This window comes from Manis javanica, chromosome 10 (genome assembly GCF_040802235.1).
Source record: "Manis javanica isolate MJ-LG chromosome 10, MJ_LKY, whole genome shotgun sequence".
Taxonomy (NCBI): Eukaryota; Metazoa; Chordata; class Mammalia; order Pholidota; family Manidae; genus Manis; species Manis javanica.
In genome coordinates this window covers 62,206,921-62,233,465 of record NC_133165.1, presented here as the reverse complement: position 1 = coordinate 62,233,465, position 26,545 = coordinate 62,206,921, and the positions used below count along the sequence as shown (strand labels likewise).

The window sequence follows — 26,545 nt, the reverse complement described above, 5'->3', positions numbered from 1 at the left end:
ATTTTCATGCTTTCATTGTTTACCAATAAAAGTGATGGGTAGAGAGAAAGAACTGGCAGTTGGGGTGGTCTTCAGGACATAATGCAACAGCTAAACAGAAGCCTTAGCACTTTCTCTTTAAGGTGCTAAGACAGATCCAATATCATTGGTATATAGTAAGGCACTTATATTAATCCCTTTAAATACATGATCAATTTATGCCAAAGATGTCACAAGGGATAAGGATTTTGATAGCTGTCAAGCCAGAAATGCAGAATGTTATGTGATCTGTTCCCTTCTTCAGTTAAATTTTCTAATTCACTCAGTTTAGAGAAGAAACCTTTAGACAATTCCCCAGGCAATCCAGTTCTGGAAACCTGGATATGTGTGCCCCACTCTAAAAGAGCCAAGTAAATAGTTCTGTGGGTGCAGACACTCACTTTACAATTTTAACTGCAATCACACTCACCTGGCAAATCCAACAGCATGGTTCAGACAGTCTGCTAGAGATGCCTGTCTTTCTTCGTCTTGTGCCAGCATCAATTTTTCTAACAGAATTTTAAACTTCTCCATTAGTGGAGTTAACAGATTCCTCATTAATGCTTGCTTCCGTTCGGCTGGATATTCACTATTAACAATCAGCACTCCAGCTGTCTCATAAATAAAGAGTTGATCATCGCTGCTCAACAAAGACTGGTAACCATTTTCCTAGAATGAAACTTAGTTTTATCAATGTTACTCTTTGTTCTGTTCCTCATTTAAGTAGAATAAGTGCAACAGAGACAAGAGATATAAGCTATCACACATCAACACATTATTAAAGGGTAGATCAAGTACTTATAAAAAAAAACTTTCTCCCAGCACAATATAATAGAAAGAAGATTGAATCAGGTATCAAAAAATCATGGGTCTAGGACAAAGGGGCATAGGAATTCACAATCACAATATAAGTTGGTCACAGGAATGGTAGTACAGCATGGAGAATATAGTAGATTCTATAACATCTTTCGACAGTAACTGTACTCGAGGGGGTGAAGATTTAATAAAACGGGTAACTGTTGAACCAAATTACATCTGAAACCAAATTAAAGAGTCTATCAACGATACTTCAATTAAAAAAAATGGGTTTAAGTCTACCCCTGATGACTTTGCAAACAGTCATACAATTGTTAGTCTTCTAACTTGTTTTCTTTTATGAAAATCTTATTAGTAAGATTATGATGCTATGGATGGAGCTAGAGGGTATTATGCTCAGTGAAATAAGCCAGGCAGAGAAAGACAAGTATCAAATGATTTCACTTATCTGTGGGGTATAAGAACAAAGAAAAAAGTGAAGGAACAAAACGGCAGCAGACTCACAGAACCCAAGAATAAAATAACAATTACCAATGGGAAAGGGACCGGGGAGGGTGGGTGGAAAGGGAGGGATAAGGGAGAAAATGGGGCATTACGATTAGCACACATAATGTAGCAGTGGGGGGACAAGGGAAAGGCAGTATATACAGAGAAGACAAGTAATGATTCTATAGATGGACAGTGACTGTAATGGGGCATGTGGGGGGCACTTGATAATGGGGGGAGTCTAGTAACCATAATGTTGTTCAAGTAATTGTACATTAATGGTATCAAAATAAAAAAAATTAAAAAAAAGATTATGATGCTAAAAACAAAGTGTACAAAAGTGATTTGAATGTGGGTACAAAGGCTATACCGTTAATATTTTGAAGAGTTGAGTAACAACAAAAGCATACATCATACACGTTTTTTTTAATTAAGGCTATCATTGATATACAATCTCATGAAGGTTTCACATGAGCAACATTGCAGTTTCAACATCCACCCACATCATCAAGTCTCCCCCAACACCACACTGCAGTCACTATCCATCAGCGTAGTGAGATGCTATAGTTATTACTTGTCTTCTCTGTGCTGTACTGCCTTCCCCACGACTCACCTATACTGAGTGCTAATTATAATGCCGCTTAATCCCCTTTTCCCTCTCTCCCCACCCACCCTTCCCAACCCTTTCCCTTCATACACAATAGTTCGTCCCATATACTGGTCAGTTTTTATTGAGTTTTTTTCTTTTTTTACATTTATGCATTAAACAGAGGTCAAGAGGTGGGGGGAAATATCAGAGCCCTATCTAGGTCCAACACTAAAGCTCCCTGTTAAAAATCATAAAAAAACCTAGTCTTAACACACAAAAATTATATGGTCATTTTATTATAAAAGAATTCTTCATCCCTTAAAAGACAAATGTCCTTACTTAAAAGTTAACTAAAGCATTTATTTAGTATTGCTAGGACTAATCATACTCTAGGAGTTGAGAACACAAAGGTAAAATAGCTATATAAATACAAGGTACTTCAAAAAATGAATACTCATAACCCTATTTAGCAGCCAACATTTGGTAAAATCAACTTGAATATACTAAAGGTATTTATTTAGTTTTTTTAATACACCAAAAAAAGGACTGCAGGTATAGTACAAGTTCTTGTTCATATGAACTATATGAAAAACTTCCAATATCTATAAGGTAATAATAATTATGGCTAAATTGGGCTCTCTGAATGCCTAAGTCTTACAGGTCAGTGTGAACTGCCAAGGAAAACTGGCATTAGATGAGTGAAGTACTTAAATATAAAGGTTTTTGTAATAGGTAGGCAAAGATAATTTAACCATATAAACCACCAGTAATCATTTATTCAGTGAAATTACATAACATTTATACTGTAAATATTGACATTTATTTAGAAGAAACAAAGTATTATTTTAGGTTTCATACTTTAAGTGGTAGCTCTTATAATAACTTATCAAAATAGAAAAAAAATGAGTCAATGTCAATACTCTACACAAAACTACATATAAATCAAAATACACTTACAAAGTATCTTATCCTGTCTTTTCAGTGAAATGGACACCAAAATATTCAGATCAACCAGCATTTACTTTTATCCCAAGGCTGAAGTTACAGAAAAACTTCAATCTAATACTAGCAGTGACTGAGAATGGCTAATATGATCATAGTATTAAGTAGAGAAGAATTTAGAAAATGATTTTTTCCTTGTCCATAAAATAACATTAAGAAACAAAGCAGACCATCTCACACTGCCAAATTTGTCAACTTGTTCCCATTCTATTTCTGTTACTATACTTTGTTTACTGTATTTCAACAGAGTTTTGGTAAGAGAATAAACTAATAACTCTTACACACGTTGCACTGCCCCAGTTGAAAAAAGAAAAGTTCACAAAGGCAGTAGCACTAACAGCTAAAGGCAGGGGCCGCCTTACTGACATCTGGGGATAACCTGTAACTTGGGGATAAATACTTACAGGTGGAGAAAGCTCTAATAAATCTTGTATTCTATTCAGAATATCCTCAATGAAAGGATTCATTTGTTTGCTGAAAACGGAAAAAGGAAAACCACAATTATATAAATAATAATGCTTGATAAACTTTGGAGTCAGACTATCAGGGTCTGTCAGTTATGGGAATGTGACAGTGGGCAAAGTATTTAGCATCTCCATGCTTAAGTTTATCTAAAAAATGTAGAATAACTGTCTACTTCCTTAGTAGTTACATCACTTGTTAACCTATTAGAGTGCATTTATTTGTATTGCAGGTTTAATTCATTATTATTTGTACTCTGGACTAAAGATTTACCTGCTATTTCTGTTCAATTGAGAAGTATTTAGAGCCCGCAGTGCAAGCTACTTTAAAAAGTTACCACTTGTAACTCCTTATCTGCGACAATCAGACTTTTCTGTGTATTATGTAATTAAAAAAATAAATGAACTTAATTTTAGAGCTGAAGTAAGACTAAGGTGTATTACCAGCAATTGTATAATTGTAGGTACCTATGCTTTGGAGTAGGACAGTTGGGTTTATAGGTAAGCGCTAACATTTTGCCATCTGTGACCTTGGACATGTTTTAAAATTTCCTTGAGATTCAATTTCTTTATCTGTAAAAGGAAGATAGAAATAGTACTATCTCAAAAATTTTATTCTAAAGTTCTTGCTCATTAGAACAGCTCCATTATTTTTTCACTGTTTAATGTTATAAGTAAATATTGTAAGAATAAAATTTTTGTTAGTAAAGTAAAATAAATAACTAAAAACAATGCTTGAAAAATTGCTAAAATATCAAACTCTCTTTAAGGCAGAACTAAAAAAAAGCTCAGTTCTAAAATAGTCACATGTGACTAATACTAGCTATGATTTCAAAAGTCACACAACCTTATAAGCCTAAAAACAAGTAATTTTCATACCAAAAATTGTGCTAGTAAAGAATACAAAACAGATTAGATTAAAAATGTATTTCTTAGGAATGTATTTAGAATTTCAAAGTATCCATATAGTGATCCACAGCAATGAAATTACTGGTTAAATAAATAATGTCATTAGAGATGACAGGCATTACATATAAAAGTATGCAAACTACTTTTCAGTGATGAATAAAAGTACCCAGGCTAATGAGCAGGAAAAGAAATCATAAAACAATGATACAAAAAAATGACAGGGCAAAAAGACCCAAATCTACCACAGGCTCTTAGAAAATAATTTATATATCTTATTTAGTAATCTTAAAAAACAAGAATTAAATACAATAGGTGATATTTTGTACTTACTTGAGAGATTTGACAAATCTAGAAAACAGGTAAGCGGTTCTGCTCCGTACTTTTGCGCTAGAATGCCGCAGACCCCTGTGATCTAAGAAGGCCATCTAATAAAAAGAGACACCTTTACCATTTTTGCACTTATTCAAGGCTTTAAAAACTCCTATTGTTACAATACACTTCTGTTTATATACATTTTACTTCTTAGCTCCTATATGGCAGGAACAGAGAACATATGACAAGTAATCCTGAATGACATACAACAGGCCCTTAGGATTTGTTTTCAATTAGATTAGACAGAAACTGTCCATTTTAAAGAAATGTGTTGAAGAGTTTTTGAGAGCTTCTGGATCTGGAAAAAGTTACACAAGATAGGAAGATAGAATACTATCTGCTCTTAGTGGAAAAAATACTTGGGAAAAAACAAAAATTGAGAATAAAAATGGACACTTACTAGTACACAAGGAATGTGCTGAGGTTCAACTGTGAAAAACTTTTCGTATCTAACAACAGTTTCAAAAAACTCCAATGTCACAGATGTATGCTGGTAAGAACTCACTCCTGATGTTACCAACTGGAGCAGGAAAAAGGTAAGACATCTATCCTTATTTATTGTAACAATCAAAATGCCCCAGTATTAAGAGATACTAAGTTCTAACAATTAAGGAACTCCCACTATACAGTTTATAGTGAAAATAAAAAATTATGTTCAAAATAAATTATCTTCAGTATACTTACAGTTCGCATCATATCCTGCAAAGCACTAGCTTTTGAAACATCACCTGAGAAGTGAGCACCATGAGATACTGGAAGAGCTTCTGCCAACATATACAGCAATCTTATTGCTACTTCAACTTCCATAAACCGTGTAGTCTGCCAGTTCCTGCCAAGGTATACTTGTGTCAGTGAGCTCTGAACATCAACTTTTTATACAACTAGTGATAGATACACAGGATACCAAGACACCAACAAAAACTTCAGTTATTAGAAAGTTAATAGCAACTGTTAATTTTGCCAGGCAACAAAATCTGTATCACAAAAGTAAAATTGATGCAATCCATTTTATTGTTTATGTTTCCAAGATCAGTGCTTTCCTGAATCAAGATAAATGAAGGAGACAATGTAAGTGCATTGTTTGAAAGACACAAAGAGTATCTTAATAAGTAACACAAATTAATAACTTGTGTCTAAATCACTTATCCTAGACAATCATCAGGGAGAAAAGAGGTGGAGTTGTTACAAAAACATTAACAAACTTACTGTAGTGTAGAGCTAAAAACTCTGCGAACAGAAGCCAGCAGTAACTCTGGTGAGACTTGAGCAAGCCTGTCCAACAATAACTTCAGTTGTTTTCTGTATTCTACAAACATGGCTTCATCTTCACCCTAAAATATATTTCAAAATTCTCATTTAAAGACCTTAAAGTTCATGTAAATGGTTAGCTCTCATAGAGTTTTCTGCATTTACAAGTTTAGTACATTTTCACTGATTTTTATTTATATGGAAAAACTTACTATGTTTTGTAGGCTTTCCTCTCCTGCACACAAAAAGTTATTTCTGAACATAGTTCTGGAACTCAAAAGCCCAGAGCCAGAAAAAGATAGGGAGGAAGTTAAGGACAAGAGTCTAGAGGCAGAATGGATTCATATTGGGCTTTTATAAGACTATCAACACCTTCTTTATACTCCTCGTATCTTGTAATAATAACCTATGTTTTAAGATATTCTATATAATGAGCCTAGCACTCCCTAAAGCATGCAGTATGTTGGTTGTCACCTTATAGTCTGTTTTTTTATGCCCGAGGTGGGAACAAAACACTTCAGCACACAGCTCAATAGTACATGCCATAACTGAATTGCTAGAAAGCACCTGATGACCCTTGTGTTTAATGGAAGATGATCACTGGCAACTAGGGGTGAGACTTCCACTAGAACAAGCCCAGACGGTTAGGACCTCATTCTACTTCCCCACATACACCTGTGATCTAAGGTCTATGGACTGAACCTCAACTCATCATCTGTATTAAATACAAAGTGAACTATGATTACCAATAATTATGTCAGTATTTTATGATGTTCAATGTTACCTAGTGTTTTAAAAAGGGACAAAATCACCAAAAATGAATTATAAAGCTTCCATTAATTTCACCTAAGGACAAACAAGGTCAATATAAACAAGACTGATTGTTTAAGTACTTTATGTCTCAAAGCACTCTAAAATCTTTAAAACTTGATTAATTTGATGTAAGTAAACAATTAAAACTGATTTCTCCTCAACACAAAATTCTTACCTCATTTTCAAAGTTATATTCTTCATCGTAAGTTAGTTTTTTCATAACGGCCAACATGATTGCCTAAAATTAAGAATAAAGTACTGATTGTCAGTCTCTTTTAAATTGACACCTGAAGTTAAGAAAGCTATATTTCAAGGCAAACTGCAGACACAGATTCTACTATTGGTTTAAAAGAAGCAGAAAGAAATCAGTTACCTCCACATTAGCTTTCTGCTGATCCGAGAGCACTGTGAGCTGTTAAAAAGTAAGCAATAATTTATCAGATTTCCTGAAGTTATACTTGCTTATCAGAATATTCTTTAAATCGATCAAGATCTTTTAAAACACGCATACAACTTTCTGGGGGGCAGTTTGGTAGCACCTTTCTATATTTAAAATGTACTTAATCTAAAACCTAGCAATTCCCCTCTCCTAAATAACTTACATGTAGGCAAAGACATGTAGATGAATTTGATTTTTAAATATACTTGTAATGTATTCAGCAAAGAAGTAGGTTGTAGGACAGTGAAGTATGATTCACTGTATTTTTAAATAAGGCAAAAAAAGCCTAGAAATTCATTAATAGTTTATACACAGTGGGATCACCAATAGTGAGTTTAACTTTCTTCATTACTTTCCACATTGTCTAAAATTTTTTTCAAGTATGCATGCAGATGTGTTATGTTTATAACAATACAGAAGCTAAATTTAGTGTGGAATGAAATTACTTTAAGCTTGACTTCATTCCACTAATCCAACGTGAACAAAATAGGAATGGCTCTTTTATCTAATATCACATTGAGCCTACTAATTCTTTTAAAAGGCTACTTGCTATAAAATGCAGAATAATACCATCTACATTTAAGTTCTTATTAGAAGCAACTCTCTAGGGTGAAATCTTTAATTGTAAAAATTATTTATAAGAAATGATTATAATTAAAATAAAGAACTTTATTTAGCAAAATTTCTACTGTATGTAGAAATAAACAGATTGAAAATGACAAAATAACCTAAAGCTAAAGAAATTCTGAAACTACTGAATTTTAGAACCTGGCCATTCCTGTTTTCTGGCTAAGTTTAAAGGGGAAAAAAAAAGAAATACATTGTTTAACAGTAAATACTGTTAGGTACTAAAATTTGGGTATTTTCTCATTTTCATTTTTCCTGTATTTTCCAATTCTCTATGGCTCTTCTATATCTTCTGGGTAAAAAGAATAAAATGATGACTCACCTGCTTCAAGATATGAAGATAATCATAACAAAATCCAATAATGTTAGAAGAGATGTCATCATCCTCATGAATTAGTAGCTGTAACATCAGTGCCACTTTCGTTTCAATAGCTTGTAGTGCCTCCTGAGCATTCTTGATATCACCATTCTTAATTAATTTAGTCCAGCTAACTATCAATGACTGTCCCATTCCATTTACCAGTTTAGAAAATCTGGCCAGGAAGTCTACATCTTCTTCCTATAAACCAGGACAGACCTCAATTTAAAACCACCCACTGAGGAATCAGAGGGAAAACTCTAACTTCAGTTGGAATTCAAGTGCCAGTTATAGGATTCAGTTTCAAACTAACATTAGACATTTAACAATTCACCATCTTGACTAAGACATTTTTAGAATTTGTAATTCTTCTACTATTATTATCCACTCATCCTCTATAAAGCCAACTGTTTGTAATTATTATACTACTGTAGGTAGACATGGCCAACTCCATAAAAACATAAACAAAGAGATCTGTGGTTTTAGAACCTTCTCTATCAGCTGCTGAGTTTAGTAAATATGCTGTACTAAAGTTAATGCTGTCATATTACAATATGTGTAACAATCTACAGTATTCCTTTCTGAACCTATTTAATTTGAGTCTTAACTATGCTGCAAAGAGACAGAACTGCTACTACAATTACCTGCCTATGGTTTTATTAGTGTTAGAAACACTCAAACTTAGATTATTTTCATCAATTATCCTTATGATACTCTATTAAAAAAAAAATGTTAGCTTCAACATTTTAGGTCTTTTACCAGACTAAGTAAGATAATTATTAGCAATGTAAGAAAACTACTAATTGTCTAACAGCAAGGAAAACACTAGAGCTGTATTACTGATGTATCAGCAAAATGAAGATTTCTCAGGAATTTCTTATCTCTATCACTGGTAAAATTAAAATAGAAACCTTCAAAGTCTGTTTCTAAATTAATGATTTACCACACTCAGAGCCCTCACTCTGTTGCGGGTAAGCTCTAACTCAAATTAGTAATGATTCAAAAATAAAATGGAAATGTAACATTTACAATTGAGTCTAATTTTGGCCAAAATGCACTACCATGTAAATAGTATCGTCCCATGATACTTAAAGTATGGCTTGTGGTCCAGCACTACAGCATCACCTAGGAGCTTATCAGAAATGCCTAATTGCAGGCACCCCAGATCCTCAAGTTTAAAAACTGGTATAATCTACTGTCTAAGGCAAATGCTAGAAGTAACACTGTAGCTTTCTGGATACAGCATTTCACTATTTAAATTTCAAAGACAGCTTCCAACATTAAAAGGACCCCTCACACCCAAAAAACATAAAGAAAAAGAAAGCCTATTTAAATCACTACCTATCCTAGTTTGTTCTAACAACTTTCAAAACTTTATACATAAATTTACTGACCTGGTCAATGCTGAAAAACCCAGCAGACTGTAATACTTGACACAAAGATTCTACTAATTTCATTTTATCAACAGGATCCATTCCTTTATTTACAATTTCAAATAAACAGTCACATGCTTCTTCCCGTAGAACTTCTATTGACATATGACCTAGCAGCATATTTATAAACCTGATAATGAGGGAATAAAACTGTTATAACACTACCAAATTCATGAGTTTTACATACTGTATTTTGAGGGTTATATATTTTTACTTACTCATTTTTATTAAGGTATTGATACACACACTTACGAATACTTCACATGAAAAACAATGTGGTTACTACATTCACCCATATTATCAAGTCCCCACCCATACCCCATTGCAGTCAGTCCATTAGTGTAGTAAGATGCCACAGATCCACTATTTGCCTTCTCTGTGCTACACTGTCTTCCCATGACCTTGAGGGTTATACTTAAAATATATAGGGGTACTTACCTATCATTGGCTATAAGGGATAAGTCTATCCAAGAGACATAAGCTCCAACTACTTCAAGGCACTGACACGTCACTTCTGAATTAGTATACTGATAATTTTGTAAGATTTGGTACCATGATTCCACCAAGTTTGGAATGCACTGCTCCCTCATGGTATCTTTTATTAGAGTATTCCTTCGAGCCTCCTAAAAACCAAAAACCTTAATTGCAATCAAAGTATATTTCCTCACAAAAAGACTGACATCTGAATAGTTGCACATAGTAATTTCTCCTCCACTAAACTTCCAGATTTGTTCCCACACTCCCTGCTAAGATTTCCTCTTTATCAGTTCTAAAGTCATATCCTGTGGTTCTGTTTCCTTTCTCCATTCTGTTCCTCGATGATGGATTTAATATATTTTTAAACACAAATTAAACACAACCATTGTTTAGAAATCTTAAGCAAGTGATAAAAGTTATTTCTTAATATTATGCAAATATGATAGATCACTTACGAGAACAATAATTTACATGCGTGATAATAACCTTTAAAGTTATAAGCATGTTTGACATACACTGACCTTAATTATATACATTTGAATTAAATAATTTCTATTGTGTTCCTTAAGACTAAGGAAAAAGTCAGTTCAGGTAATGAAGAAATAGACTAAGGTGATGGGCTGTATGACTGAGAATATATAAAAACCTAGCATGGATTCATAAACAATGCTTCTTACTCACTAACTATATAGTGGTAGTAGTGAATAACCACATTTCTCTACAAAGGTATAGGAGAGAAATCAGTTTGTATATTCACTGGAGAAAGTGCTTATATAATTTTTAAAAATCTAAAGTAATACTCTCATTTTAACATATACCTGGAAAAATACCTACAGTTTAAGTTCCTTTGTAAAGTAAAATTCAAAATGTTGGGTAAATTTATAAAGTGTTCTTAAGAAAATTTACCTCAAAAAAAGATATAGGACTTTCTGCTCCTTTTATTACATGCCCATCATGTCCTACAAAATCTACATTCAAAACCAAAAATCAGTGGAAAGTTACTTGCCTCTGATGTGTGCACCACATCTCGATCCACCAACTCTGAATCAATAGCCATGAGAATTCGGAGGTACAGATCTACTCCCCTTGGATTTAGGTCCACTACTGAGAGAATGTCAAAAAAAAACTTGGGCCATTTAGTGAGATATTCTGTAACAAAAAGCAAGGCGAAGACTTGGGCTGCTTTATTTCGTATAAAGGTCTTCTCTGGTTGGGGATTCAGCATCTAATAAACAGAGAGACAGTCCATGAAATTTAACCCACCAAACTTCAACATAGACTAGATTAGCTATGTAACAAATATGCTTGAGAATTATCAGTCTTTAATTGTGACTGGCCAGATGGAATACATTCAAACAAGCAAAGGTGCCAATGATTACTTCTCATTCTCACACTTGCAGAGATGTTTCATGTGTAGAATTTTACTAGGTTCTATAATTTTTTCTAAAAAGAAAAAAACTCATTTGTTTTTCTAGATGTTTGCTCTCTAAGAAAAATTAAAATTCTAGTTACACAACTGATTTATATGTTAAAATTAATGAAAAAGAACATCCTGCCAATAAAGAACTCTACTGGCCCCTCTGTAAAGGGCTCTTTGTGAAGAGGCTATCCAGGAGGGCTCACCTTTAAGAGTGAAGAGAAAAATCCACTTTTGTCAAGTAGTTAAAAACAAAAAAATTATTTTAAAATCGGTTTCCATGATGTGTCATGGAAAGCATAAGAGTTTGTTACTGATATAATTTTAAATTACAGTTTTCATCTACCCGTGATCTTCAAAACTAGCACTTTCTAAAAAGGCTATGGGATCAAATGGAGGATAAATAATCCACATTTTTGAGGTAAAGTTGCAAACTCTTACAGAAATAAAAATTTAAGTATCTGGTCATTTGAGGTGCTGAATGAAATTATTTTACCTGAGCTTGAAGCCAAGATATGAGCGTCTCCCTAATTAGTTGTTGTTGAACAGTAGTTAGTTCTGAATATCTGTTCAAAACAAAGAAGAAAAATAATAATGGCTATATATTTGGTGTCTGTGGTTTCAAAAACAATAGCCTCAAATAACTGAAAGGGGAAACTTGTGTAACATTCAATTATCGAGGATTTCCTAAAATAAGTCGATAATGCCTTTTCTAACTGCATTTAAAAAAAATTCGGGGGTGGGAGTGGCAGGTGGGTTATCAAAATTAATAACAGTTTGATTCATGATTCAGTTCATGTTGAAAACAAATGGCAGCTGCATATATTTTCAAATGGAAATATGTTCACGTTCTGAAGTGTGTGGTTTGCAGAATATATCAATAGACAAACTAAGGGTTCTGTGAGCAACGATTCATGGTTTTTGCTTAATTAAGGCAGAGGTTCTGAATACAAGTGCCCACCCATGCTGCCATGAAACTAACAGTCATGTAGAAAAACAGGATTGGTGTTGCTAGATCTTCTGACTTTTCCAGAAATGTTAGAAATCTAACCTTTTCTGTGAAATGTCTGGATTTTTATATGTAACCAACTGAGTATTTTTGAAATACTCTGGAATAAATCAAAACACATCTATAAACTAGATGTGACTTATACACTCTCAATTTACAGCTTGTATTATGGTTTTCCCGAGTAGGGAAAAACTAATATAAAAATGGCCTCTCCCCGCAAATCTCAGAGTCAAAACAGTAAGAAAAACCTTACTTGTATTTAACTTGATGTTCTAGTACTTGAAAGCAGAAAAACTTTATGTGATCATCACTGAAAAAGAAAGGAAAATAGATAAGCTATGAAATGGAAAAACAAAGGAAAATATTGAGTAATACAGATGAAAAGTTCCTCAAACCAGACTTATGGCTTGCTTTCTACTTATTAATCTCATTTATTACGTTCATATCCATTTGTTTAAAAAGCTAAGAGAAATTTAAGTATTATATAATATTCAGTATTTCCATCAAATATGGTGAGCAAAAAAACAGAAAAACTAAGATGCACAGTAATCTTAGTGCTTTGCAAACAGAAGGCATTCCCCCTAAATTCTAGATAGGATCCCTACATTTTACAACAGAAAGGCTGTGTGTAAAATGACAAAGGTCTAACAGCCAGAGACTGAGTTAAATCAGAGATGCCAAATTAAGTCACATTTAAAATTCAACCCTAGACAGTTGTATTGCTGTCAACTCCAGAATGAGCAGGTCACTGGGAGTGCTGGTGCAGCTTCAACACACATACAGAAAACTGAGTGGCAAATACACACCCTTACGAGATGTGAGCAAAAGTTAACATCTACCAATTATCCACTTTCAACTGTTTCCAGGGGTGATGCAGAGCTGCAGTGAGCCAGCTACAACCTCTGAAAAAGCCTCTAGTGAGCAACAATCTGTCTCTCCAAAACAGCAGGTTTGAGCCAGGCTTAGCCATGGAACAATTTCTTATATATAAAGCTAAAACTGTTCAATACAAGTATAGAGACTTAAATTAAACTACATGAGTTAGCCAAAGTATTAATTTCACACACAATAAGATCAAAACTTAACCTTTCAAGTTTTTTTTAATGGTAGGCTTAATTAGCATCTCTTCTAAGATGAGGGTTTGTTTTTTAATCATGGATGACACTGAAGCCTTACCTGAATCATACAAGACTTGAACTTTCCACTCAAAAATAAACTATAGGAATCCTTTAATTAAAAGCCAGCTCTTATTTACTCTCAGACATACAGCAGTTGTTCTCAAACCAGTTTTCACTAGAGCACCTGGTTTCGACTATGAAACGCAGCAGTGATACCCACAGCATGCCAAGAACTCCAGCTAGGAGACATCACTAACTGCCATTAACTTCTACTCCAGCCAGTAAACTTGTCTGCTCACTAATAATCAATTGCGCTTCCCCAAATCTCACTATGGCAGTGGCACATCTTTTGTAATTAAGTAACTTAATTGCCTATCACATAACTAATGAAATGAATAGGAGATTTCCTGTTTTCATAAAAATTAAGCTGAATACTTTAGAAAGACTTCACAGAAAGTTACAAGGTGGGGAGGGGAGGAACCTTGTACATATCTGATATGGGTCAGATAACCAGAACACTTGCAAAGGTGAGAGCAAATCAACAAAAGGTCAAGAATCTGCCTTCATTGTTCCTCAATCCACTACAAAACCAAAGTGGAAACTGGAGGATGGATTATGGATGTGATCAATGTAAAAGAAACAAAGTGAGTGCTAGTGGCATATACACAAAGGAAAGACCTTGATCCAATATCAAAAAAGTTCATCATTAAATGTTTATATATTTTAAATTAAAATAAAAATTTAAGATACAAGTAATTTATGATTACATCCTTTCTTAATTTTTCATAAAACCACTACTCCCCATCATGAAGAGATAAGGAAGTTTTTACTGTACTATATTCGAGCTGGGACTTGCTGCCAGGTACACAGGCAAAGGATAGCTTTATGAAAAGCCAATCCTAGAATGAACCAATTATTAGTATACTATTTTTCTCATTCCTATACTGATTTTCTAAAACACAACTCATAAAATGTTTTTATGAAAATGTTCCCAAATACAGGTGAATTTAACAGTTCTATCAAGTTTACAGAAATTTAAATTCCTCTCTGAGTCATACAAATTTTTTTTTGTTACCTGTATGTCCTTTGGGCTAGAGCTTCTGCACACACTTGCCAGGCATCTGGGGAAATCTTTAACTGCTCAAAATAGGCCAGGGCCTGTTAAGATTGCAAAGCAGAAAATGCATTTAAGCTGAACACTTTAGAAAGACTTCACAGAAAGTCACAAGGTGGGGCGGGAGGGAACCTTGTACATATCTGACATGAGTTAGATAACCAGAACATAGTGATTAGAGGAACCTAAAACTGTGGTTTGTGCCCCATTGGTGATGAAATCAACTGTCTTGGTCTCAATCAGCAATTAAAAAAAATCAAACACAATAGAGAATATCAGAGTGCACTGCACATAAGAATAACTATTATTTTGTGTAACTTGTTTCAGTTGTGTGTGTGTGTATTTACTGGGTTGAGATGTGAAATGTTCCTTTGGTTAGAGGTTTTTTTAAAAAAAAAAACAAAGCCACTGTAATTAGGTGATAGTTGTCTATAACTGCATGAATGAAGGTATAGGTTTTCATATATGGTCTAAGTACTGTTTCCACCCAGAGGACCAGGTAAACAAAGGGAAGGAGGTGAAGGCCATTGAGTACTATCTGAAGCATAAGTAATGGCTGTCTTCAGAAATTAACACAAAAAGCCAGACAGCTGCAAAATAATCTAGTTCATTTGTTGTCTAACCACATTCCATGAAGTCTAGGTTTCCCTTAGGAATACCTCAGGGGCCAGAGCAGGAGACAAGACGGAAATCAATCATGTATGCTGTATCACCACCTAATATTTTCCTTACCTCTCCCAAAAAGAGGGGGGATCCAGCTGCTAGAATTGTCATGACATACCATTGTCTTTAAATAAAAATCAAGTTTTAAGCCAAAAACAGATAGTGAAAATAAATTGAAAGTTTTCAGTTTTTAGTCTGCACTTTGAATCCACGTGTTACTAGCATTTTTTACAAAGGTTTGTGGCACTGATAAACAAGTCAAAGCTTTTTTTGACTTCTAGTTCTACTTCATACCTTCTTTCTAAGACGCTACTGTCTCTACATGGCAAGAGGCACTTCTACTTTTTCTGCCCATGTGGAAAAAGGAACTACAGACAGACAACTGAGAATTGAAGTTGGCAGCTTACCACCAGAGTGAATTAAGTTCCCAGTACTCCCAAACTCCAGTATCAGAACTATTAGAATTCACTTCTCCTTAGGATTCTTTTTTTTCCATCCTAAATAATTATGTTACTCAGGCTGGCTTAATGGGGTATCAAAGTAAGCCTAAACCTGGGTACTTCATAAATATCCGTGACTAACAAATAAAAACAAAACATGTAATAAATGTTTAACTTATTAAAAAACAAACTCTTGCTGATGGAAAGTCTAACTTCTGCATTAAAACCACTAACATTACTGGAGTTACTCTTCTGAAAAACAAAATAACAGCTCGTTTAAAAAAAATTTGTCAGATGGTGCACATTAATTAAAAAACACAAGAAACCAAAAAAGGAACATAAAAAAGTAACAGAGAGGTCAACTAATAACTAAACAAATAGCCAAAGGCTTTTGGTTTTAATAACCGTGCAATACAAAGCCAGACTACACGTAAAGATCTATGATGCTTCAACTGCCGTCACTACGGCCTTCAAAGTAGGTAGCTTAACTCCTATGAAAGTATTTGCCTACACACAGGAGACAGGGACTTTAGTGTCTTTTGATGTCCTAACTAGTTTGAGAGGTATCTTGTAAGTAGCCACATATTTAAATCTCAATTCCTGTTATTTCCCTCTATCTGGAGGCTGGGAACTTTTGTTAACAGCAGAGTCATGCACATGGTACTGTCTTAGAAACTACTCCAGACATTTTTTTTGCCACTTTAAGGAATTCCTGCGTAAATGCAGAACAAAAACTGCTGTAATATTTATTGAGATTGTTAACTTCATTTAGGTCATTTATAAAAAAAATCCTAGGCTATGAGAAGTAGAAAGAAGGAAAAGAAAATGCTTCTCCTTCCACTTCTACTTCAAAGCACCAACATCTTTAAAAAATTTAATTATGGGCTTGTTCTTCAGCTTCTTCTTTTATAGTCATGATTACAGGTATAGGTTACATTATGTTCAATTGTTTATATTTACCCAAATATCCCAGCTCCTCAAAATGGATTCCTTGTCTTGTACATAATCTAAGACACAGCATATCGTAACTGCTTATTACCTGTCTGCCTGGACTAAATAAGTATGTCAAGTATCACTAACAGGAGGGTTAAACAACTTGTTTAGACCAAGTCAGGCAATGGGAAAAGGAAATGTCTCCTGCTATAGAAAGTTCCTGAATAATTCTTTGTATTACAACTTTTAGATAATTAAAAATGATGATTGATGTGACAAAAACCTGCCCTGAATCACATGTGATTTTAATACTTTTGTCGGGCCAACAAGAAAATAAATCACAACGCTCTTATTTCTGTATTCAGAATACATTCATACACCTGAAATTTGCTCATCTCTGTTCAGTTCTACCCAAATGAAACCTTTATCACACAGTATTTTTAAAATTCAAATCCTCTGATGAGTTACTGTGGTAATTTGTAATTTGTTTTAAAAATGATTAAGCCGACTTAACTTACCCTTTGTCTGAAGTCTGAATCAGCATTTGGATTTAGCCCTAAAAGAGCCTGTTCATCCATCCCTGCTTCTATACTTGGAGTTTTCTGATTACAATAGGCGTGCCCTCTGATCCCACAGAGGAATCTACAAACATCTGCATACACACACACACAAACATGAAACAATTCTTAATAAACAAAATAGATGCTTACCCAGAATACAGCAACAGGATAACATTATGCAAGTTTAAGTGTTAAAAGAACTTCTTTTGAAACTATCCAAATTACGACTAACAGAGCCTTAATTTCAGAAGAATGGTCCTGCTAAACACTCCACAAGTAATGTAATTTCTAAAAATCCAACAAATGCCGTTAATGTTGTCAAATTTTCTATCAACATATTCTTTTCTACTTTAAATAACAGAATCATCTAATTTATTATTACTTCTTGTCTCCAGTACTTAAAAGTACAATTACACAACTACATTAAGTTGACAAATGAAGATTTTATTATACTAATTTGCCAATTCCCATTTACCAATATCACAAACATTAAAAAAAACCACAACTATAGAGTGGCTGACTAAATCGTGACCTCAGAGCTCAATATCCTTATTGGAGTGTCTACTACCTACTTCAAGAAAGTCAAATGAAAAAGGAGGGGGAAAAAACCAGTCATTTAGCTTTTGAAGAAAAGGCTTTCTTGCCAGCCAGCTCTAGAAACATGTATCAAAAAGTGTTTTTTAATAGTAGATTTAAAAACTGACAACTTAATACTGACTACTCTTACTTAAGAACTTGTTTTTAGTCTCTGCAAAGTATAATGTGCTTTTCCACAGCACAGAGTCTATGTAACATTCTCAAATAAGAACATAAGCCCCAAAATGCACCATGGGTTTTGACTGAATGCATATATGAGGAACAAGGAACAAACTCTAAATATCACATTTATTCTCTGAAGCCCTGAGTAGGGAGACCAGGCCTGCTACTCCTAGTAAGAATGGGGGCTTTTTTTTGTTTGTTTTGATTATTGTAACCAAGGGGAAGATGAGAGCCTAAAGAGGCAAAGACACTAAGGTGGGCAGGGAAGAGGGGATCACAGCCTTTTTAGAATGCTGAGGCAAGGCTCAAATGCAGGTTAGAGAATCCTTACTACAATGCACTGCTCGGTCTTCCCCTTGGCCTGCTTGAACCTAATGACGAAAGCTCAGCCCCTTCTCTTAGTTACTATCATACTTGCAGACTACCGTAAGGCTGGGTTAGTAGCTCTCACTGCCCTCAGGATTAAGATCCAAACACTTCTGACTGACTCCGCCATTCTGCACCCTAACCCATCAAGGCCAGTGGCATTCTGCTTTTCATCTTTGTGCACAATGCTCTTTGTTACTTGGGTAACCTCTGTCCGTCCTTCAAAATTCAGTTGAGATCATCGCTTTCAAGAACGCTTCTTTGACCCCTGTTGTCCAACTCTCCCAAACTGGATTAAATGCCCCTTTTACATGCTGATATATTATCACTGCCTATTTACTAGCATTTTTTCCGCATTAACCTTAAAGGGAAAGGTCTGATGGTCTTGGACATTCGCCACTATATCCCCAGGACACAGTATATAAAATTTAGATTTACATATGTCACAGTTTGTACTTCAATTTTGTCAAACTGAGGCCACATGGACAACTAAGAAACCCCAGTCCTTTCTGTGAAACAGGAAGACCATTCTGCCTCGTAAAGTTGAAAAGATTCAGGTGAGACAAGATGTATAAAGCATGCCTAGCACACAGTGGGCCCTAGTAGGTTATTTATAATTCAGACCTAGGCACGTGGGGGATGAGAACTATTCAGGGCATTCTAGACTTAATTTTGAACAGATGGGGAAGACAGTGGGTTTCTCTCTCCCACCTTTGTGCCAAAAATGATGAGAATTTGATGAGGATTACCCCCAAAAAGTGCACATAAGGAAGAGAAAAAGACAATTTGCGTTTCTATGAATCCCAAATTGAGAAGTTTTATAAAAGATTCCTTGAATTTGGCATGGCTTCAGGGAGAACTGCTTAAGCTTGGTCAAGTCAGTTTGATTCCATCAAAGGAAATAGCATATGGTCTAAAGAAAAAACACGGCCAAAAAAACCACCTATTGAAACAAACTTGTTACAGTGTTGTCACTACAGAAAGAATCCTCCAGAAAAGGAACTTGGCTAATCAGTATTACAATGGAACATGGTCAATTACCTACATGTGAGCAAACTTAAAAGTAACAACCTGTGGAAAAGGCGCCAATTCCCCCAGTTAAAGGTTGTGAATGAACACAATGTTCTAATAGTGCATAAACCGTGCAGGCTTAACTTAAACATGTTACCACGCGAAATTTTAATTACGCATCTAGCAAATATTCTGAAGGAGGCAAGCAACATACATACTTAAAATACTAAGCTGTAACTTTTCCTGGACCGCATCAACACATTTGGACAGATTCCTCCACACCCACTATAGACTTTTCAAAGACAGGAATTAATCTTCCCAGCTTTTTTAATACCACGCTGACAAGTCGCTTTAATAAAACCTAACTTCCCCCAATAACAAGTAATTAGGACTTTCAGAAAGTACTCAATTTTTTTTTCAGGCCACAGGGAGACTTCACGATTCTATACTCCCGCAGAACTGTAGGGGAAGAGAATAAATGGCGTGTCCGTGCTGGCAAATTACTACACAGAAATAACACTTTTCTCCTCTCTGTCCTGGGGGGATAGGGGGCGATTCAAATTTGAGGTCTCTGCAGTTGAAACTAGCCCACGCTACAACTATTACAAATGTGCTTGGCCACTTCTTTACACTCGGGGGCCACAGCCGGTCGTCCTCTACTGGGTCGGCCTTGCCCCTCTTCCTTCCCCCAGATCCTCCGCTAAAAGAAGCCTCGTGGTAATCCGGGTGATGAAACACCCGACAGCAGGCGGCCACGCACTCGGACGCGCTCCGCGGCGACGGCCGCGTCTCGTACCGACCCCCACCAGGGCGCCCAGCCTCGGGCGCACAGCCACGGAGGCCCCGGCCGCACCCCTCCCCGGCGTGGGGGCTCCCTGGGCCAGCGCGCCGCCAACTTCCCCGCCGCCTCGCAAGGATCGAGCCGGGCCCGAGCCCCGCCGCCCCCGAGCCCGAGTCACCTTCCCTATCACTCCATCCCGCCTCCCCGCCTGCACTCTGGAGGGCCGGCCAGCGGAGCGGCGCCGCACACAGGGGGCGGTGAGCGGCCCTCGTCCTTGTCGCTGTCGTCCTCCGCCACGGCCACAGCGCTAACGCCGGAGACGGTGCTGGCCGGGGCCGCGCGCCTCTCCTCGCTCCGCGTCCCCTGGCTCCTTCTCCTGCGTGGCGCGGGGCTGGCCAGCCAGCGAGTAGGCGGGCGGGGTCGCCGCCCGAGGAAGGGAAGGAGCTCAAGGGCCGACTAATGCCCCCGCCGTCGTCGCCGCTGAGTCAGCGCGAAGCGCGCTCCCCGCGTCGGCACCGCGCGAGCCAGCGGCAGCAGCCTCATGGAGTGTGGACCACAGCCCGCGGGCCGGGCGGCCGGAGCCTACAGTTCCCAGCATGCAACGTGTGGGCGGTGCTTCCGGGCCCTCACCGGGCCGATGATGCATGCCGGGAAGGGGGTTTGGTCTACATCCTCTCCCGGCGGCTGAATTCCCTGGTATTTCTGCACGGGTCTGAGCGTCTGTTCGATTTCCTCAGCCGTACCATTAAGGCTTCATCAGCTGTTTGGTAGATAGAGTACCCGATCTACGGAGATTTGGACAACGTGGTACAAACCACGTGTGAGTCAGTTGTTTAATTGATCTTCTATGGCCCCATATGTTCCAAGTCATAGGCTCCACCTATGAGCCCTAAAACTTTTAAAATTTCAGCTTAAACGTACAAATATTATGTCGTAATGAAAAGGAGGAGAGCGTTTTTAGGAAGTTTTACTCAGGTTCCTTTGTTTATTCATCTGCCGATTGATTTATTAATATTGCGTTACAGGCAGTATTGGCTCAAGCTGCATATATTTGAATCTCAGTCCCCGAACCCCTCAACCTCAGTTTCAGACAAGTTGCATAATCTCTCTGTACTTTAGTTTACTCATTTGTAAAATGGGGATAATGATAGTACTGACCTCAAAGGGTCCTGAGGTTTATGTTAATACCCGAGTTTCACACAGTGCTCAATATTTAGATTTCATTTGCTTTTTCACTACTACTGAATACAGACAAGGTTGCAGTCACTGACACTAAGATGAAGAGCAAACGAAACTTGGGAGGGAGAAATGGGAAGAGAAGTAGGATAAAACTAATATAACAATTTAACAGCTACATTTATTTACTGACCTAGCACGTGGAAAACACTGCACCAGGCATTTCATATATAAAATATTTTGAATCACTTTTGTTTCATGTTTGTAATTTACTTGTTCAAAATGTCAGGCTACGATTCCTGTCCTATCTATTTCAGTGTAACCCAGGAGTCTATCTAGCACAGTGCCAACTTGTAGTTACAACTCAGTAAGTGAATAACTGCATGGATTCTTAGATTACGTTAGCTGTGTTGGTCGACTATGTCCAGTACTAACCCTGGTCTGAGTGACTCCAAAGTCTTAATTAATGTTCAGTATATTCCACTTACCTAGTACCTGCAGCTCTTCTACAATTTATCTAGTAAGGTTGGCCCTTCAGATACTTAAGACTGTAAAAATCTTTCAATCTTGGAAACTCATATCATTTTGGAACAAATATGCATGTGGTGGAATCCAACTGAAGAGGGCCTGAGAGGAGTGTTAAATGTGTCCATTCCATATTCTGGCCACCCAAAACTCCTGGCCACCAAAACATCTCAGACTAATATAAAATGTCAATCATCAAAAGGTTGATAAATAACACTCATTATCTTTAACTTAGAGCACATATGCTTGCATATGGCAATGCTTTTACATATTAATTCTCAACATTTTTGAGCATTTATTATGTGCCAGAAACAGTTTTAAGTAGTGATACTGAAAGGAAAGGAGCGACACACAGCAGCAATTCACCGGAGAATTCCGCTTTATTAGGGAAAGGTGCTGGGTTATATAGGAAGGGGCATGGGGTGATTGTGGTGTTACTTCTACGGAGCTGGTGGCTATTGGCTAGGTGCTGGGATTGGGAGGGGGGCGAGAGGTGATTGGGCTTCAGGTGGTGCCAGCGGGAACTGAGGACCCCCCACCCCCCCAAGAGAAGCCGGAAGTTCGCCATCTTACTGGTGGGGGCCCTTCATTCCCCCCTTTCTCCTCTATGGGGTTGTGGACGTTGCTTTCTCTCTGACTGCTTCTTGCTGAACAGGGGTGGAGAAGGGAGTGAGGGTTTGAGGATTGGGAGGAAAGGGTTGATAGGACTCCCCACAGTAAGGATGAGTAGATGTGGACTTCTTCAGGTTGGAAATCAATGAAGGTTCCCTGTAACCATAGGTCGAGGACCTGTTGATTCCAATGGTGCCAAGAGGATATGGGTGTCAGGAGCCAGGCATCTGCAGCCATTGTTTCCAGGAACAGTTTCCAGCGGAGAGAGGGGTCCATCTCAGCATGTGGTAAGGAGATCACATGAGGGTGAGGGATCTTCTGTGGCCAGAAGCTGGTAGTTCCTGAGTAAAAGCTGGTTGAAAGCTTGATTAGAGATTTTTCCGACTTGGGATTTGATGAACTTTATTATACAGGGTAAGATGAGACAGGCGAGAAGAATGATTATTATGGGGCCTGCAATGGGCCAGACCCAGGTAAGGAGGGGGTTTGTTAGTATTGAAGAGAATGGGTTGGAATTGGAAGTAGAGTGGAGGCTGGAGGCAAGGTCGGAGAGTTTGGTAATGTCAGTTTCTACAATGCCGGATTCATTGATGTAACAGCAGCACTCTTCCCGGAGGAAGACGCAGGTGCCGACCTTCTCGGCTGTAAGCAGATCTAAGGCCCGCCGGTTTTGAAGGGTGAGCTTAGCTAGCGAAGTGACCTGTCTTTGGAGAGAGGCCAGGGAATCGGCAGTGGATGTCAGGGCTCCCTCACGTTTGGCGTTGAGAGCTCTAATTGCCCATAGAGAGTGACTCAAGGCTCCCCCAGAAAATCCTGCCTCAATGGCTGAGGTGGTCAAAGAGATACTGACCATGATGGGAAGGAAAGCAGCCCTTTTTGTGCGCGAGGGCAAGGGAGGTTGGAGCTCAAGGAATTCCGCCATGCTGTAAAGTGTAAACTGTGGGATTAGGGTGACGAGAATGCAGGGTGTGCTGGAGTTGGGAGGCAGTGAAGTGCGCTGGAGGGGGGTGGAGTCGGGCCTACACAGTGGTGGATGGTGAGATTATCTGCGTATTCTGGTTCTCATAGGGGTATGTCTGCCAGGGGGCAGAGGGGTTGTCTTTCTGCATGGAAGGAGTAGTTGGAAATATTAAGGGGCACGGCGGCCAGCAGTGGGCGCTGTAGTGATGCACACAAGAAACAATTGGCGGTGTTGAGGGTGTGGTTGAGAAAGATGGTGGTGTCCTGAATGAGCTGTAACAAAGAGTAGGAGAAATTGGAAGAGGGGCGGGGATAAGAAGATGAAGAGGCGCCGTGAAGAGTTTGGATAATGAATGTCTGATATCTGATGCAACTTGAGAGATCTGGGAATGAGAGGGAACATACCGTGGGGGTCAAGGACCCCCCGTAGTAAACTGAGGCTGTGACTCTGGCAGCTCATCGAGAGTCCCAGGGATCTGGGATTGATAAGGAGAATGAGCCGTTGGGATATTTCATGAAACGTTTGGAGGAGTAATACTGTGGGTACCGGGAGTTACCCATGTAGTGAATGGCACAAGACCAGTAGGGACATCTCCCGTAGGTGTCTGGCCATTGCCTGCAATAGGCTTGTTTTTGGTCATAGAGGAAGCAGAGGTAGGGAGAATAAGGGTAGCTGCTAGTGAACACTTCAGTGGAGGGAGGAAAGTGGAGGTATAAAGGCTCAGAGCAGCTTTTCAGAGGGCAATCTGATGTGGCAATGAGGGCAGTAACTTTTGTTTGATGCTGTGTGTAAGTTTGTCTGACTTTGAATCGCCATACAAAGGAGGCTGGGGTGGCGGGGAAGACAATAGGAATGAGGAAAAAAAGCGAGAGAGCAGTAAAGGAGGAAAAAGTCATGATTTGGGTATGGATGGCAAAGGGGGTGAAAGGGATTTTGGCGGAAAGAGGACAGTAAGGTCAGGAGTCTGGAGGGATGGAGAGTCTGTAAACTTTTGTAGGTCAAGAGATCTTTTAGGTGATGTGGGGACAGAATGGTAAGGGGTGCCCCGAATGTTAGTTTATGAGCTTCTTTCTGCAAGAGCTGCCCAGCGGCTAATGCCCGTAGGCAGGGGGCCCATCCCCAAACTGTGGGGTCTAATTGCTTGGAGAGATAAGCTACTGGGGCAAAGGATGGGCCATAATATTGGCCTAGGACTTCTAGAGCTTGACTGGACCTCTCATGAATGTATAATGAGAAGGGTTTCGACAAATCAGGGAGATGGAGAGCTGGAGCTTCCACAAGGGCTTGACGGAGCTTAATGAAGGAGTGTCGGGGTGAGGATGATAATGGTTCTTCAGGGGGGCTCTTGCTGAGGTCGTATAGGGGTCTTGCCAACAGGGAGAAGTTAGGGATCCACGCTCTAAAATACCCAGCCAGGTCTAGAAAGGAATGGATTTCTGTCTTGGTTTTGGGAACGGGCAGGTCAGAGAGGAGCCGTTTTCTGTCTAAGGTAATGGACTTTCTTTGTTGAGATAGGAGGAATCCGAGGTAAGTGACAGAAGGGGAAGAGATTTGAGCTTTGACGGGGGATACCTGGTAGCCTATGGAAGCTAGAAGGTTAAGTAGAGAGGCAGTGTCAAGTTGAGACTGTTCCCACGAGGGACTGCAGAGTAGAAGATCGTCTACATATTGTAATAAAGTGGACTCGGAGTGATCATGATGAAACTGTTTGAGGTCCTGAGCTAGGACTTGTCCAAAAATATGGGGACTATCTCGGAAGCTTTGTGGCAAAACTGTCCAAGTGAGTTGTTCAGAATGTCTTGTGTATGGGTTCGTCCAGGTGAAGGCGAAAAAATCTTGGGAGGAGGGGTCCAGAGGGATAGATAAAATGCGTCCTTGAGATGTAGGACTGAGAAGTGGGATGCCAAGGCAGGGATCTGTGATTAAAGGGTGTATGGATTTGGAACTAAGGGATGGATAAGGACAATGGCCATGTTGATGAGGCGAAGGTTTTGGACAAGGCAGAAAGATCTGTTGGGGTTTTTTAAACAGCTAATATGGGTGTATTAAACGGGGAGTGAGTGGGTCTGAGGTAATTTTTGTTTAAGAGATCTTGAATGATGGGTTGGAGGCCTATGAGGGCTGAAGTGGTTAGGGGGTATTGGGCCTTACAGATATACTGAGAGGGGTCATGTAATTTGATAGAGGCAGGGGGACATAGGGCCACCGAGGGGCTTGTAATGTCCCAAACTTTGGGATTTACAGGGTGTATGAGGGTGGAACCGGAGCTTTCATTATGTAGAGGGGGGTTGTCGGCTATGAGGGCTATCAGAAAGGGAGTACTGGGCGCTGTGGGAGTGGGTATATTTATGGAAACATGGAGGAGAGAAAGGATGTCCCATCCTAGTAAAGGGATGGGACACTGGGGCATAACCAGGAAGGAGTGGGATAAAGGTATGGGATTGTCTTGGATTGTACATAAAAGGGGGGGTGGTTTTAATGGGAAAATCTGTTTACCTCCTACCCCGACTGACTTTAGGAGTAGCAGGCGTGGTAGGGCCCCGGTATTCTCACAAGACTGAGAAAGTGGCTCCTGTATCTAGGAGGAAGGAGATGGGGTGACCGTCTACTGTTAAAGTAACCCTGGGCTCCTGTTTGGTGATGGAAATGGTCGGGCGAGAAGCCCCTGGGCCCCGTCAATCTTCTTCTGCCAGCCCCACTACGGCAGGCTTAGGATGGGGGTTGTTCATCCAGCCTCCCCTTTGGGTGGTTGGGCAATCAGACCCCCAGTGGCCCTTTTTGTGGCATCTGGGGCATGGGCTGGTAGGAGATCTGGGGGAGGGGCACACCCTTGACCAATGTCATTTTTGTCCGCACTTGAAACAAGCTCCTGGGGGGGGCTTGTTTGTAGAAGGGCGCCCAGGTTGTGGTTTTATCAGCTGGGCCAACATTTGGAAATTGGCCTGATCGCCTTTTGTTTATGGCGTTCTTTCTCCTCCTCCCGGTTATGGAAGACTTTAAAGGCCACTGTTAGGATCTCAGTCTGTGGGGTAGCCGGGCCCTGTTCTAACTT

The 26,545-nt window shown here is 38.7% G+C and overlaps 1 protein-coding gene across 5 annotated transcripts in view; it reads right to left on the bottom strand.

Moving 5' to 3' along the window:
- The window catches only part of XPOT (exportin for tRNA), a 31,623-nt gene extending 10,852 nt beyond the window's left edge, over window positions 1–20,771 (bottom strand). The window contains exons 1-17 of one of the 5 annotated variants that reach the window (XR_012122327.1): window positions 20,398–20,771; window positions 17,261–17,394; window positions 14,668–14,750; window positions 12,728–12,784; window positions 11,962–12,031; window positions 11,055–11,273; window positions 10,010–10,194; window positions 9,533–9,701; window positions 8,103–8,339; window positions 7,088–7,126; window positions 6,890–6,952; window positions 5,860–5,984; window positions 5,338–5,482; window positions 5,054–5,173; window positions 4,612–4,706; window positions 3,316–3,385; window positions 449–687 (exon numbers count right to left, since the gene is read on the bottom strand). Coding sequence is in view for 4 of the 5 variants with exons in the window: in XM_073215567.1 (XP_073071668.1) it covers window positions 449–687; window positions 3,316–3,385; window positions 4,612–4,706; window positions 5,054–5,173; window positions 5,338–5,482; window positions 5,860–5,984; window positions 6,890–6,952; window positions 7,088–7,126; window positions 8,103–8,339; window positions 9,533–9,701; window positions 10,010–10,194; window positions 11,055–11,273; window positions 11,962–12,031; window positions 12,728–12,784; window positions 14,668–14,750; window positions 17,261–17,320 (1,976 nt within the window). In the remaining variant the exon portion in view is untranslated. Of the gene's footprint in view, window positions 1–448; window positions 688–3,315; window positions 3,386–4,611; window positions 4,707–5,053; window positions 5,174–5,337; window positions 5,483–5,859; window positions 5,985–6,889; window positions 6,953–7,087; window positions 7,127–8,102; window positions 8,340–9,532; window positions 9,702–10,009; window positions 10,195–11,054; window positions 11,274–11,961; window positions 12,032–12,727; window positions 12,785–14,667; window positions 14,751–17,260; window positions 20,378–20,397 lie in introns of those variants that run through there. The other 4 variants (XM_073215567.1, XM_073215569.1, XM_073215568.1 and 1 more) reach the window with 4 other exon arrangements.
- Window positions 20,772–26,545: the final 5,774 nt, after the last annotated feature.